A 15,776-nucleotide genomic window follows, 5' to 3' on the forward strand; every position below is an offset into this window, starting at 1 on the left:
TAGCTTTTGACCACAGGGCAACTATCCTTAGTTAAATTCAAATACCATAGTCCTTATATCATACATGCTTATACCACTTGCAAAGTGTGCATAGCACTAGGGGTGGAGTCAGGGGTGGCATAGGGGAGGCATCCCCCAATGCCCTGAAAATCCCCACAGCACTCAATTGATATTTTGGTCTCCCTTATTCATGTTTACTAGTTTTTGGCTCCCCTCAATAAAAAGTTCTAACTTCGGCCCTATATAATAGTTTTCTTACATCAATATTGTATAAAGGGGATGCTTGTCTTGATTTTGATGCACATCATAATGTTAACTTACATATTTACCCTTAACTTGCACATGTTGCATGGCATGCCCTTACACCAATGAAATATATATATATATATATATATATATATCTTATATGGTTAATGCTTACTTGTACATGTGCATAACATATGATAATATAGGATATCTTCCTCGACAAAAACTCTACATGCACCACTAAAGCATTAGCATCTGCCCACACATTGGGAATATCTCGAGTACATACATACATGTTAAATTCATGAAAAATGTTCCGAATGTTTTAGGGTAAGGTTTCATGGGGGAGGGAATCCAGGTCCGCAACTAATCTTACATATAATAGAATTAAAACCCATCTTCTTGCCAAGTTCTCTTTACCCGTCAGTGAAGGGGTAATGTTTAAGTAGAATCTAGAGAGAGGAAGAGCAACTGGAAACCGTTGAGTGGGCTTATTTTGATTTTGAGCAATGAGGGTAATATAAAGCTATTTTTAAATTTAATATGAACCAAACCAACAAAATTTAAAATACATATTCTGTATTGTAATTTGCATGCATGGTTTTTGATGATATATACAAATACGATGCATGTCTCAATGATAGAAACATTTTTTTTTTCTGGACTCAGATACCTTTTTTCATAATGCATTCCTTAGAGCTTAAAAATTTTTGAATTTCAAAGAGAACCATGATTCTTCAAATAATTCATTCTTCAAATAATCATGAATTCATTCTTCAAATACGATGCATGAATTCATTCCTTAAATAATCATGATTCTTCGTAAAATAAATTTTATCAAATACATCTGTTGATTATTTTACCACCTGAGCCAGCTGGTACCTTTGGTTTGTGATTACTGAAAATTCTTGAAAAGAAAGAAAGAAAGAAATATAAATGATTCAAGATTGGAATATGAGAAGTATCAACTGAACTGGGAAGGGTTTACATTTCCTTTTACCTTTTGCCCAACCAAACATTAATACAAAACAAAACAAGAAAACAGAGGGAGAACCAAGCGTGATGCATGGACTTCTTGAGGATGGCGGCCATGGGGATATTTAGAAGTTTGGGTGGGCTAGCTACTGTTGAGCATTTGTTAAATTTTGAAAATGGCCAGCACCCGAGTAGAAAATCTTCAAATCAGGCAATTCACCAAAAGATAAGTCTATATATAAGCACTCTTCAGCCACAAGTTCAGCCAATCCAGCTGCTGGCAAACAATCCCTTCACGTGATAATATCATAATTCATGGTTTTTGAACCATTATTGATCCGGATGATCAGATCATTCGGCTCGAAAACTGTTCAAACAATCGGTTCTGTTTCACCCTTATTCGATATCTTGGCCAAAACCCGTTGACTAGGTCACCCTCATCTTACAAATCTTTATTATCTTTGTTTTTGTAATTTCATATCTCTCTCTTCCCTTCATCTTTCCCTTCTCACCATTAATGTCTCCAAGAAACCAGTTATGATTATCGCTCAATGCTACACTCTCGCCTCCTCCAACCATGTGGAAATGGCATATCCCCTCCTTACGCTCACCATTAACACTAGTTTTTAATACAGGTTCACATGGAACCCTTCTCATAAAATATCGTGTCTTCTCATGCACCGTGATTCCCTTATGTAGAGTCACAAGATGAGAAAAAAACAGGGAACAATCAGTTTTGATTAATTTTTATAAATTAAGAGAGGAAAATATTAGAGAGAGATAGAGATTTGAAATGCAGGTCTTAGTACTCATCATTTGTTTCTCTTTGGTTCTACCTCATTTTTTTCTTGCGAGACACTTGTAGCTTCTAACTGTTGATATATGACTAAGATTAATTTGCTTGAGATGGCTAAGTTGCTCTCTAGAAACTAAGCCATGTCATTTATATTTAATTGAAAGGTGAAACAAGGTATATGTTAGATTTTGAAACTACATGCCAATTATTCTTAGTTGAATTCAAATACCATACTCCTTATATCATACATGGTTATACTATTGCAAAGTGCATGGCACTAGGGCAAACCTAGGTCAGAGGAGAGTAGACCTGGCAAAAAGTTCACTCAACCCATGAATCCAGTCCAACGCAATCTGAAAAAACAGAGTTAGGATCTTATATTCAGGAAAAATTGGGTTGGGTTAGGTTGGGTCATGGGTCAACCTGCTGACTCAGTTGTCAAGTCTAATTGGGACTATTTATGCATTTTAATAAGTTTTCATTCGTTAATTATTTTTCTATTTAGGCTTTACTCTTTACTGTTTACTCTTTAAATTGTTAAATGTTCAAGCTTTTTTATTTATATTTAGAATTTTAATATTATTTTTTTAATTTTGGCATTTTCATGTAGTTTTTCTTTATCTTTTAAATTTCAATTATTTTTTGGGATGACCCAAATTGACCCATGGGTCAATCCTAACCCAAACATTTAGGGTTAGGGTCTAGTATTTGATAACCCGACCCAAAATCAACCCAAAATGTCTTGACCCAACCCAAACCCAACCCACCCAACCTAATTGCCAAGTATAGAGGAGAGCCATGCCCCCCTCCCCCCTATATATGCCTTGAAAATCCCCAAAGCAATCAACAAAAAATAATAGCTTGGCCCTTGCATAGTAAGTGCTTTATATCAAAATTGTATAAAGTGGATACTTTTCTTGGTTTTGATGCATAGCATATAATGATATAGGATCTCTTTCCCACAAAGATTCTATACACATCATGAAAGCATTGGCATCTAACCACACATTGTACATGTGTGTTAAATTCATGGGGAAATGTTCCTAATGTATGGGTGAGTGCAAAGTTTTGTGGGGAGGAAATCCAGGCCCGCATCTGATATTACATATGATATAATCAAATCCTATGCCCTAGGGGTGATCATGAGTTGGGTTCGGGCCGAGCTTTGCACTTATGATAAGGGCTATAGATTAGGCCTGGCCCAGCCCGGCTCAGGGTTATGGGCCTGAAACATAAGCCCTAGCCCAAGTCTATACAGGCCCAGCCCCGACTTGATTTTGGGCCAATGTCTTTCATATATAAAACATTATATATCTATAATACTTTATATTAAATGACATAACATGCATATAAATTTATTTTATACATTATATAATATAAAATATTACATATATTATAAATTATACATGTCATGTTATAATATTTATATATAAAATATATAATATAATATAAAATAACACGTATACATATGTATACATTATACACAAAATGTATAAGTTTAAATATATATGGGCCGGGCCGGGCTTGAAATATTAAGCCCAAGTCTGGCCCTAAAATTTACAGGCCTGATGTGGCCCTGGGCCCGAGCGAGGCTTGAACACAAAACACAAGCCCAATCCTGGAATTTTCGGGCCAGGCCAGGCTGGGCTGAAATGATCACCCCTACTATGCCATTACTATAACTAGAATATGGAGAGATAGAAAGAGTAACTTTATATATATATATATATATAATACACTATTGTGCTTTGGATGCGTGGTTCTGGATGATGTATATACAAATACCATGCATGCTTCATCATTGTATTTTTTTTTTGTGGATTTGTATGTGTATTTGTATTTTTTATTTTGAATATGTCTTCAAGGTTCAAAGTATGTCGGGCATATCATATTGTATTTTTTGGTCTCGATACACCTATTTACAGGTGTTTTGGAACCCCATTAATTTCAATAAAAAAAGACTTAAAAAAACATTTTCAAAAATCAAGTTTTGAAAAAAAAAACTAAAAAAAATTAAGCAGTTGTTTTTGTGTACCAATATGCCCCTGCCGATACATAGGGGCATATTGATACTTTGAACCTTGGATGTCTTTGTACTCCTTATGCAGTTATGAGGTGCACTTGTTTAGCTTGGCATACCGATAATGGTGTTCATTATGTGTTTCAGACCTCAAATAACACTAAATCAAATTGAAACTGACAGTTTAGTTTGGTTTGGCCTGAAAATTTTCTGGTTTGGTTTGATTTTCTGAACTATATAAACCAAATCTATCTATCTATATAGCAAAACGGTCCACGCCACCATCTCTCTCCTTTCTCCAAACCCCCTTCCTAATTTCCTACTTTTTTGAATTTTTTATTTTTTAATTCCACATAATTACCCATTAAACCAATAAAGAAATAATATGGGCTTAATTATTTCTAACAAGTAACAACCTTAAAGAAAGAGGGATTTGATGTTCTAGTGTTTAGCTAGGTGGCACCACTTTCCCCCACTTTATCCTAAACTGTATTTAATTCTTATTCATCTCCTAAATTATCTCTAATCCCTATTTATCTCTTAAATTGTCTCTAATTTAGTAGAGGGTAATTGTCCAAAACCCACCATCACTTTTTCTAAATTCTTTTAAACTCACCACAACTTTTCAAAATGTCCAAACCATGTCAGTAAGATTTTATTTTCTAAAACTCACCATCCATTGCAACACCGTTAAAGTTGAATGACTCAAATCGTCTACATCAACCTAAATGTATATTTCATGACTAAACTGCACCTGAATGGTCGAGGGTGTCGACGTCAAAACCAGCATCAAAGTAGTGATCGTAGACATGACCAGGTGCATCGACGTGGGTGCCCATGTGGGTAGGCAACTTCATGTCAGAAATTGGCCTAACCCATCCGATGAATCCCAAGTAGGCATTTCCTCTCTGTACTTGTGACTTATATCGAAGATCCTTCCGTCATCGTACACCTCCCTCCTCACAGGAACTAGATCGTCTCTTGGTGAGCACAAACCGGAATCGTCACCGTAAGTCGGTGGATAGGCGTAGACCAAAGATACGACGGAAAATGTTATAATTTCAGTGCAGATAAAGATCAGCAGCGTCAGAGGAGCTATCGTCCTAGTTGCCATGATGCCGTTGCCTTTTTGCTGGGAAGTGAAATCGAAACAGAGCAGCGAATGACTAATTAAGTGGGGAACAATTTCACTTATCTTCGAAGACTTTTGGTGGGACTATTTATTTGATTTGTTTATGCATTCCGAATTTCTGATTCGAATCGAATTCCATTCGAGTTAATTCCATTGCAGATTGTAATTGACAAATTGTAATTAAATTTGGATTTGTTTTTGATAAACAGAAACTTCAATAAATCTAGATAAATAAAAATATAAAAGTTCGGGTTGAACCCACGCAAGTAGCAATCTAATCACCCTCAACCAAGGTATCTGGAACGTTAAAAGATGTAACGGAAAGGTAATTTTAAGACGAAGGTATGAGAGAAGTAACGACCGGTGAGAAAGGGGAAGCAACGGCCGATGGAGGAAGAAAGTAACGACTAATGCTTGGGTTTTGGGTTGAAGAATGATTGGTAATTTTCGTATATTGCAAAATGGACCGAATGTAATGAAGGGGTAAAATGGTAAATTAATGATGTCTGTTAGTCAAGTTACTGTTATCTCAATGACATTGTGAGTTTTGGACGTTTTGAAAAATTGGTTTGAGAGAATTTAGAAAAAGTGATGGTGGGTTTTGGATAATTACCCTTTAGTAGAGAGATTCTCTCCTAAACTATCTCTAATTACTATTTATCCCCTCTCCCTCTTTTTATCTACATCAATGTAAAGAAAGTTTCAATTAAAAATTTTTAGAATTATTTAAATATTATAACGAAATTATATACTAAAATTTAAATATTTATTCAAAAAATAAAAGTTAATTATAATAGATTTTATAATTATCATATTATTAATAGTTGTATATTTTTACAAAATTCATCATGGAATTATGTAGTAACAATATAAATTATAATTTTATGAATTATTCAATTTAAATGCTATTCAAATAATAAAAATATAACATTCAAAATAAAATATTATTTAAATATTTCAATAACTGAATATCTTAAATAATAAAACATTAAAAATAGCTTAATAATTATATAATAAAATATTTAATATTACATAATAACATTAAAATAAATAAAGTAAAAATTTTAAATATTTAAATGTTTTACATATTATTTAAATATTTAAATAACAAAATGTTTAACATGACTAAATTTTAAATAGTTAAAATAACAAAATTATGTAATAAATTTAAAATTTTTCTTAAAAGTAGAAATATAATTATAAAAGGTTTCATAATAACCATATTAATAATAATTTAATATTATACAAAACTAATAACAAATTATGTAGTAGTACTACTAAATATAATTTTACGGTTTATTAAATTCAATAAATAATTAATATTTTAAAATTTTAAATAACAATATTATTTAAATATATAATTTCACTTATATCAATTAATAATTATAGAATATTAATAATAATTTTACAATAGTAGTGTACATTTGTTATATATATATTGATAAACATGTTTGTTTTGTTATTTAATAAATTTTTGTTTTGATTTTCAGTAATGATTTATTGTATTCTTGATAAATATGTTTTCAATAATTATTTATAAATAAAATTTTTGTTTTGTTATTTAATAGTAAATTGTCAATAATTATTGGATATTAAACAACTATTATTTAACTTTTGAAATTTAATTTATCACATTTATTGTATTTTTCTTATAAATTTATTTTTATTAATTATTGATTTTTTATAATTTATTGATTAATATTTATTAGAGATTAAACTATTATTTGAGATTGTACTATTTTTTGACTAATTTAATGCATTTTTAGTATTTATTGTATTTTTATTGGATATCTTTTGTATTTTCATTGTAAATTTATTTTAATAATTGTATATTTTTGCTATAAATTTTCAATAATTATAGGAGATTAAACTGTTGTTATTTATTAGAGATTAGACTATTAATTTAGCTGAAATTAGGAGTATTCAAGGATTGGTTCAATTCGGTTGCAAGTGTTTTTGCCAACCAAATTGACTTGATTAGGTTCGGAGTTTGTCACCCGAAACGATTGACCATTAGTGAAAACCTACCAACTCGGGTTGTATTAGTTTGGGTCTATTCTTGGTTTGATTTGCTTGTTCAAAAGGTTTAAACTTAAAAATTAAATTTAAGTTTAATAAATTATAGTGGTTAACTAAGAAAATTAAATTTTTGATATAAAATATTTTAGACTGAGAAGTATGGGAATTTCCCACTTTTCTATATTAAGAAAATTATATTTAAAATATAAAATATTAATGTATATCTATGTTCGGTTAAGTTCAGTTTTGGTCGGTTTACTAATGGCCAAATCGAAACTGACCTAACTTGGTCGAATTAGAAAATTGTTAAACCAAAACCAATCAGAAATACTAGTAAACCGACCACTCGGGTCGAATTCGATCGAATGGTTATTAAAAATTAAAATATAAAACAATTATATACTCCTATGTATTTCTATTGTTTAACTTTCGCTTTTGCTTAACAAAAACTATGCATTGCACGGGTCCATGCTAGTTAAACCATAAACCAAATCATATAATAGCAATAAGTGATTATGTTTGAGAAAGTGTAAATGTATTTTATATAATAATAATAATAATAATAATAATAATAATAATAATAATAATAATAATATCCACTTCTACTTGGATTACATTACCTGATTTTCTATCACTTATTTTTGTAAGACTCAATTTGGAAGGAATACAAATAGAAATATGTATAGTATAAAAACATACAAAATAATACAAAATACAAGGTTTTGCACTCTACATATTGTATTTGACTCCTTCCAAACTAAGCTTAAGATTGCGTTTGGTTACAATGCAAATAAATTTGCACTAATGCAAAACAATGACAGTGCAAATGATTTGACTGTAGATTTTGACCTATTTTTGTTTCAAATTTTAATTTATTTTGTTTAATTGCAATACAAATGAAATAAATTAGGATATGAAACAAAATAAAATAAAATATAAAACAAAATTAAACAAAAATTTACATTATTTGCAATCTCATGCAAATAAAATTGCACTGCAACCAAACACAGCCTAAAGGACAACCCCTCTATCTCGGAGCAAAGTTGAATGAAATTTGACAGGGCTATCAACACGTGGCATGTGGATACGCCAACAGGGACCGTCCAATTCTGTGGCCCGGCATCAGCGATATGTTTGATTTCAAAGCATGCGACCTTGTTATCGTGGTGTGAAATGAATCTTTAAGACTAGAACCCACGCAAAACCACATGCCGCCCACTTGAGAGGATTCGGATCCAACGGTTAGAATTACTTTTCCATCTTCTTCTTCCCCATTGATCTAGGAAGTAGGAAGCATGAAAAGGTTGGCTGGAAGTGGAAGAAAGCCCTCGTCTGTTGAATCAAACGATGGACCGGTCTCCGTCCGTCCTTCCCTCATTTGAATTCGTTGATTTACATCACTAATACCCATTCAACGGTCTATATTTTAATCAAGGTAGACAATGAACCTTGAGGTACCCCCTGCAACGCATGAATCTGGCTACATGTGATTATGACGCCCGCCGGTTTTACATTTTGTTTTTTGGGAGAATGACGGTTCAGACTTCAACATCGGATTTCAAGTTAGCCCCGTCATCCATCGCCAAGGTCGTCTCGTCATTCTCCTCTGAGTATGAAACTTGGAATTTTCAGAGTTCAATATCGGATTTGAACATTGAACGAACAAAATATGCCATGACCTGTCTTAACTGTAAATGAAGAACCATTATATAATTCGTCATTCGTGACGTCTCCATCAGCGACGACTGCTATATATAAGAATCCCGCTCTCCTCTCTCCTCATCAATCCGAGAGTCTTCTCTTGGCAATTTGCAGCGATCATATTCTTACTCCACATCCTCTCTCTTCTTTATCGAAGAAAACCAGAGCTCAACAAACACCAACAATGGCGATTGGGTTAGACTAAGAAACTTTGTTTTTTATTCTCCATCTGTTTCGGTTCTTATTGATGCCAGTTGGGCGGCTAAATTAATGAAGGTGCCTATGTTCCCTTTTCTTGGTTTCAGAAGCGTTCAGGAGGTTCTTCCCACTGTTCTCGATTCTTCTTCCCTCCCACCTTTGTTCGACGGAACAACGAGGTCTGTGTCTGTGTCTAGCTCGCATACAAGCTGTTAATTTATCCTGGAATTTGTTGAAAAAATCATTGATGCTGGTTTTCTTTCTTGAAGATTGTATGTATCTTACACATGCCCCTATTCACAACGTGTCTGGATTACTAGAAACTGTAAGGTTGTACTCATCTCTCTCTCTCTGTTGATATTCATTTCTGAACAAGAATTCTCTGATTTTTTGTTTTGGTCTTGTTGGGCTAATATTTTATTTTGAATTCTTTGAGAAGCAGTGTTTGCAGAGAAAAATACAGTTGGTTCCTATTGATTTACAGAATAGGCCTACCTGGTACAAAGAGAAAGTCTACCCTGAAAACAAGGTGTAATACTCTTTCAAACCAGAATGCTAATATAATTGGCTCCTCCCAATAAATCTTGCTGATACATAATGAACTGCATTATTAGCTCAAATGAAGAGAAAATGCTAACTGAGATTTGCATTTTCTAGGTGCCATCATTGGAACACAATAACCAAGTCAGAGGCGAGAGCATTGAGTTGATGAAATATCTTGACACCCACTTTGAAGGACCCTCCCTTTTCTCCAATGTAAGATGCAGAAACATTACTTAATTTGTACTGTAAATGGAGTCTTCTTCCATTTAATCTCAAAATTTAATTCAAAAACAACATTCTAGGATCCAGCCAAAAGAGAGTTTGCTGAAGAGTTGCTTTCCTACACCGACACATTCAACAAAACCGTGTTTACATCATTCAAGGAAGAAGCTGAAAAAGCAGTTGGTAAGATTTTAATATGCCACTAAATCATCCTATATGCATTAACTATAGGCTGACTCTGAATGCATTCATGAATCTGCTTCAGGGGCTGCTCTTGATCACTTAGAAGACACACTTTCCAAATTTGATGATGGCCCATTCTTCCTTGGCCAATTCAGTCTGGTAAGTATACAGTTGAATATATGGAGCCATGTTTCTATCCTTGATTTCTTGTGGCATTCTGGTTCAATTCACAAGTGAAAATATATGCAGGTGGATATTGCCTATGCTCCATTTATTGAAAGATTTCGACCATTCATACTGCAAGTAAAGAAATATGATATCACCACAGGAAGGCCTAAACTGGCAGCTTGGATTGAGGTAAAGGAATTAATTGTCCCAACAGCTTTCTGTTTTCTTTTTTTTTTTGAAAGCCCAAACAGTTCCTGATTAGAGGTGCACACTAACCATTCTATTTTATTCAGAGCTACATTTCTTGTTAATGTATAGAGCATGTAGCCTAAACCATTCCCTTCTCAGACAGCCTTTCTTCTGATAAAGGCACTCTGCTTTAAACCAATTAGCTCCTTCGGTCCTTCCATTTGCTGTCAATGACCTTCATTTTACGTATTTATTATTTTTTATCAAGTTCTTCAGATATAATCTATTGTAAAGAAATGTAATTTTATCAATTCTAATCTGTAGCCATTGCATTAATAAAAGAAGTAGGTGATGTTGCAGGAGATGAACAAGATTGAGGCCTACAAACAAACCCAACGTGATCCTGAGGAGCTTGTTGAAATATACAAAAAGCGTTTCATGGTAACTATGAACCCAATTGTCAATAACTCAAGAAACTAAAAGTGAAAAAGAAAAGGAGCAGAAAAGAAAGCTAACATCTTTGTGGCAATTGTTTTCTCAGGTCCAAGTCTGAGCGTGCTAGTGACTTCTCTCAACCATGATCTGGAAAATGGGTTTCAGAATAGTTTGTCAGCGACGTCTTGATTCAAAAACATGTATTTCATTTTTTATTTTTTCCTTTCTTGTCAATTAGTGCATGGGAAATGCAATACAAAGTTGCATGTCCCAAGTCATTAGGATTTGTTGTCTCATGTGGACAATGAGACCTGCATTATTTGAATAAATTAATTATGCTTAAAGTTTAGAATTAAGAAACTTTTTTTTGGTATTAGGTGCTATGCACCACTAAACCTCCGCTTGATTTCATCCACTAATTCAAATCATAAGCAATTGATTTCATCCACTACTTATTTAGAGTCAGTTTGGTTCGCAGTCAGAGTTGGAATTGAAATTGGAATCAAAATGCACCAGAATCAACTGGGAATGGCCTATTACTCCTACCTGTTTGATTCCAAAGGAGGGAATGGCCATTCCTTAAATGGCCAAAGGAGGGTGAGGGAATGGCCATTCCCTTAAATGGGGGAATGTTATTCTACCAGGAATGAGAATGAGATTCTTATTCTTCCAACCAAACAGTTGGACCATTCAGATTCCGATTCCAGACCCCTATTGATGATCAGTGAATTGTAATAATTGTCTAAGCAACATCATCCAAAAGAATTGGTGAAAACAAAGGAGATGGCACAATTTGGACACTCTCTGGGTGTGGACAATCCAAACCGTCTAGCAGCTACTGGTAAAAACTCTCCATGCTGCAGCCGTGGGGCATTACCATTGCTTCCACAGCCTCCAGAACAGCTAACATGTTCAGCTAATCCAAATTATATTTAGGGGGGATGCTGATACATCAGCCGAGTCGAGTAAAACAACGAAAATTAGGGAATAATTTGTTTTCCAAATCCTTAGTTCTTACTAAATATAATTTCGAAGGAAATCATTTTTCTCCATATTACTTGGTTCGCAGCCTAAAGTTCAGTTATTTAGGGATAGAGGCTCCAGCAAAATTTGCTTAAAAAATAAGCAAAGGATATTTTAAAATTTTTTTCGGGTTAATTCTTTAAGGATAGAGGCTCCTTTATGAGCTAAGCAGCTGAGCTGAGGTACTTATCCTCCCCAAAAGTTTTGGCATCTCTAGCATGAGCCACCATATTGTCTTTACTATTTACATACCAAAAAGATATAGAATTGAAGTTCGAAAAACAGAGGCAGGATAAAATATTATTCATAAGATCCGAATTTTCTAGGAGAAATTAGAAGACCATTGGAGTACTGATACAGCTATCTAAGAATCAGATTTTATCAAAGACCCTAGAAAAACCCTGTGATCCATAGAAAACAAAATAGATTTAATTTATATATGGCAAAAAAACTTCATATCCACAACTCTACCAATCAGACATGGTCCATCTGCAGTAACAATGAAAGCACCTTCACTAGAAAAACAGATAAACCCAAAAGAGCCCAGAGAGTCAGACTGTCAGAGACAACACCTCCATCAGAAAAGAAGATTGCATGTTGGTCACTTAGTATAGTAGAAATATTGGAAAAGCTCATCTTTGATAAAATTTTCTGGAACTTGTTCCCATTCTGCAAATTATTGGAAAAGCTTGCCTTTTGTGTCTGCTTCAAACACAAAGTCCCCAACCCATTCAACAGCTTCAAGTCCTTCGATCAATACTACAGCCTTCTTTGCTTCTCTTATCTTCAAACTCTTCAGCCTTCTGATTCGGATTTCTTCAAACAGGAACTCTTTTCCTTCCACCTTCAACGCTCGCTTCCACTTTGCTGCCTCCACAAATCTCTCGTCTTCCATCTCTCACCCAAGTCTTGTACGGTAGTCCTCATTATCATCATCATCTGAGCTCAGCTACATGAATCCTGTTTTGCTATTTCACTATGCATGAATCCTGAAGGAGAATTTATGAAGTTTTCGATTGAGATCCTTGGGCAAATCTCCATGCTGAAGATAAAACATAGATCAGACATCACAGGTAGAAGAGAACATCAAGAACCGATTTTTTGATAGAGAGAGAACCACTGCGAATAGCCAGAGAGAATCAAAGTCATTACTATAGATTTGATTATCATGTATCAGAATGTGGACTATCAATAGATCTTCTCCCCAAAAGCACACAATGATTATATTACCCTGGAAAATCTAAATTCATTTTTAAACATATAAATCTAAATAAGATTCACCTGTCTGTAATCTAGACATAGAAAAGGCTTATGACCATGTTGAATGGGGATTCTTGGAGGAAATGCAAAGGTTGATGGGGTTTGGGGAGGTGTGTAGGGGTTGGATATATGGATGCATTTCTTCAGCCTCCTTCTCATTGTTAATGAATGGTGTGTCATCAGAATTTTTTCATGCCTCTAGAGGGCTGAGGCAAGGGGATCCACTTTCCCCCTTCCTATTTGTCATAGTGATGGAGGCACTTAACTTGATCATGAAGAAAGGAACGCAGAGGGGATGGATAGAAGGATTTAAAGTTGGAAATGAAGGCATGAGTATCACTCGTCTACAATATGCTGATGATACCCTAATATTTCTAGACGCTTCAGCATTCCAAGTCCTAAACCTAAGATCTATTTGAGCCAACTTTGAGATGCTGACTGGCCTAGAGGTAAACTTAGAGAAGAGCTTTTTGATAGGAGTTGGGGACTTAAGAACTGAGGAAGCGAGACAGTTTGCAGAGGTGCTGCAATGTAAGGTAGGGGAGCAAGGGCATCATCAAGTAGTATATGGAAACCTTTATTAGAAAGGGTGGAGAGGAGGTTAGACAGATGGAAAGCCAAGTACCTCTCTTTGGGTGGGAGAATCACACTCATTAAGAGTGTTCTCTCAAGCCTGCCAACATATTACCTTTCCCTCTTGAAAGCCCCTAAAGAAGTAGCTGCAAAGGTGGAAATAATCCAACGGGACTTTGTACGGAAGGGGTGGGGGGGACAAAAACATTCCACCTGGTTAAGTGGGAGAAGGTGTGTGGAGCACAGGAGGGGGGAGGCTTAGGGATAAGAAGGGTAAAGCTATTTAATAAAGATCTGTTAGGGAAATGGCTGTGCAGGTTCAGGCAAGAGGGAGAAAGGGAGGCATTATGGAGAAGGGTGGTGGTAGAGAAATATGGAGTGATGAGGTTCGGGTGGGAATCTAGGGAGGTAAGAAGTTCCTATGGGGTGAGTGTATGGAAAGGAATTATGAGCTTCAATCAAAATTTCAGAACTTTAATTAAGTTTAAAGTGGGGGAAGGCTGTAGGGTAAGGTTTTGGGAAGATGAATGGTTGGAGGTGGGTAGATTATGTGAGGTATGTTCTAGACTTTATAAATTGACAGAACAGCAAGTGCCTATTGAGCAGTGTTACAAATGGAGGGAGGAGCAAGTGGTCTGGAATCCAAAGTTTAGAAAACCTTTACTGGACCAAGAAGTGAAAGAATGCATTCAGCTATTGGAGAAATTGGAAGAGGCTAACATTTCCAGAGATACAAGAGATGGTTTATGGTGGAAAGATTGCAAAGAAGGACGATTCTCAGTTAAATCCTTTTACAAGGTTCTGCTGAGAGATGGTAGGGATTCAAATCAGATAAAGGGTGTGTAGGGCAATCCTGTGCCCCCAAGGGTAGAGGCTTTTGCGTGGCTGGTGGCACATGATAGTATCTTAACATCTTAACTAGTGATCATCTGAAATTCTGAGGCTGCAGCTTGCAAATTGTTTTTATATGTGCAGTCAGGCAGAGGAAACAGTTCTCCACTTATTTTTCTCATGCAATGTGGCAACCTTTATGTGGAAGTTCTTCTCTCATCTTTTTGGAGTGACTGATTTCCATCCAGTGACATCAGCAGAATTATTTTCCTTGTGGCCTATGTTAAAATAATGTTAAAATAATTTAGTTGCTGATGTTAGGGCCTGTTTGGATAATTAAAGTGTTTTTTATTTCGTTTTTTCTTTCTATTATGTCTGTTATTGTACTCGGGGGCACAAGAGTCTTTTCCCTTGTTATTTTTGCCGCCCTATATATATTAAAATAAAGGCTGGCGCCGCCAGCACTGTTACATTGCAAAACCCTTCTTTCTTCCCTCCTCTCCTCTTCTCTTCTTCTCCTCTTCTCTTCTCTTCTCTTCCTCTTATTTCTGGCCGGCCATACTGTTAAGATGGTATCAGAGCGGAAATACTGATTAAAGAGAACAGGTCGAACAGACTAGCAGAACCTGGGTAGAACAGAAATCTGATTCGGGACTGAAAAAGAACAGCTACAACTGGTACAGTTCTCCCTGTTTCTCTCTTCTTTACCCTCCTTGGTCATGTGCCAAGTGAAAACCCTATGAGTCTGGGCGGCTGAATGCTGTCGAATCTGTGTACCCCCCCTTTTTTTTTGGATCGTGTGATCCTGTATATGTGTTAAGACAACTGTAAGTCAAGGATGACCTGTCTTCTCAATGGTTTGAGTTGACTATAAGTAAGAAGGATCTCTCCTGCTGATTAGTGGCTGTTGGACATTCTGGATTTCTGGTAGGTTGGGACTGTTAAAACTATACAGGTCTAAAATCTGCCGAATATTACCTCTGTTTTGTCCGGAATTCGGTACTGTTTGTGCTCAACCTGGTTGTTAAACCCAAGTGTGTGGGTGTGAACTGAGTGGAGCATTGTTTTGTGGAGTAAGGAGGGGTCCTAAGTCCGGTGTTTGGGACTGATTTACTGTGTGACCATGTCGACTGAGAATTCTGCTACTTCAGAGATTTCAGGGAGCCACAATGGAGTGAGTGGGGGAATGGATATGAGCTTTCCCATGGCGGTTATTCCCTTTGATGGTCTGAATTACTTTGAGTGGTCTAGGGGAACAAAAC

The 15,776-nt window shown here is 35.3% G+C and overlaps 1 protein-coding gene and 2 long non-coding RNA genes across 3 annotated transcripts; 2 read left to right on the forward strand and 1 right to left on the reverse strand.

Moving 5' to 3' along the window:
• The first annotated feature begins 4,807 nt into the window (after window positions 1-4,807).
• Window positions 4,808-5,431, forward strand: LOC148867802 (uncharacterized). The gene is made up of 2 exons (XR_016110699.1): window positions 4,808-4,930; window positions 5,004-5,431. It is a non-coding gene; the product is annotated as an uncharacterized LOC148867802 (long non-coding RNA).
• A 2,922-nt stretch (window positions 5,432-8,353) lies between these two features.
• LOC148867803 (glutathione S-transferase L3-like) lies at window positions 8,354-11,187 on the forward strand. Its single transcript, XM_088979395.1, has 10 exons — window positions 8,354-9,084; window positions 9,195-9,266; window positions 9,357-9,417; window positions 9,530-9,616; window positions 9,745-9,843; window positions 9,933-10,035; window positions 10,118-10,194; window positions 10,285-10,392; window positions 10,753-10,833; window positions 10,934-11,187. Exons 1-10 carry the CDS (start codon window positions 9,074-9,076, stop codon window positions 10,943-10,945), a joined length of 711 nt encoding a protein of 236 aa, XP_088835521.1. The 5' UTR covers window positions 8,354-9,073; the 3' UTR covers window positions 10,946-11,187.
• A 939-nt stretch (window positions 11,188-12,126) lies between these two features.
• Window positions 12,127-14,237, reverse strand: LOC148867804 (uncharacterized). The gene is made up of 2 exons (XR_016109426.1): window positions 13,132-14,237; window positions 12,127-12,969 (listed from the first exon to the last, which is right to left on the reverse strand). It is a non-coding gene; the product is annotated as an uncharacterized LOC148867804 (long non-coding RNA).
• Window positions 14,238-15,776: the final 1,539 nt, after the last annotated feature.

The sequence above is a fragment of the Nelumbo lutea genome, chromosome 3, assembly GCF_056320005.1.
Source record: "Nelumbo lutea isolate HS-2025 chromosome 3, American lotus-T2T, whole genome shotgun sequence".
NCBI classification, from domain to species: domain Eukaryota; kingdom Viridiplantae; phylum Streptophyta; class Magnoliopsida; order Proteales; family Nelumbonaceae; genus Nelumbo; species Nelumbo lutea.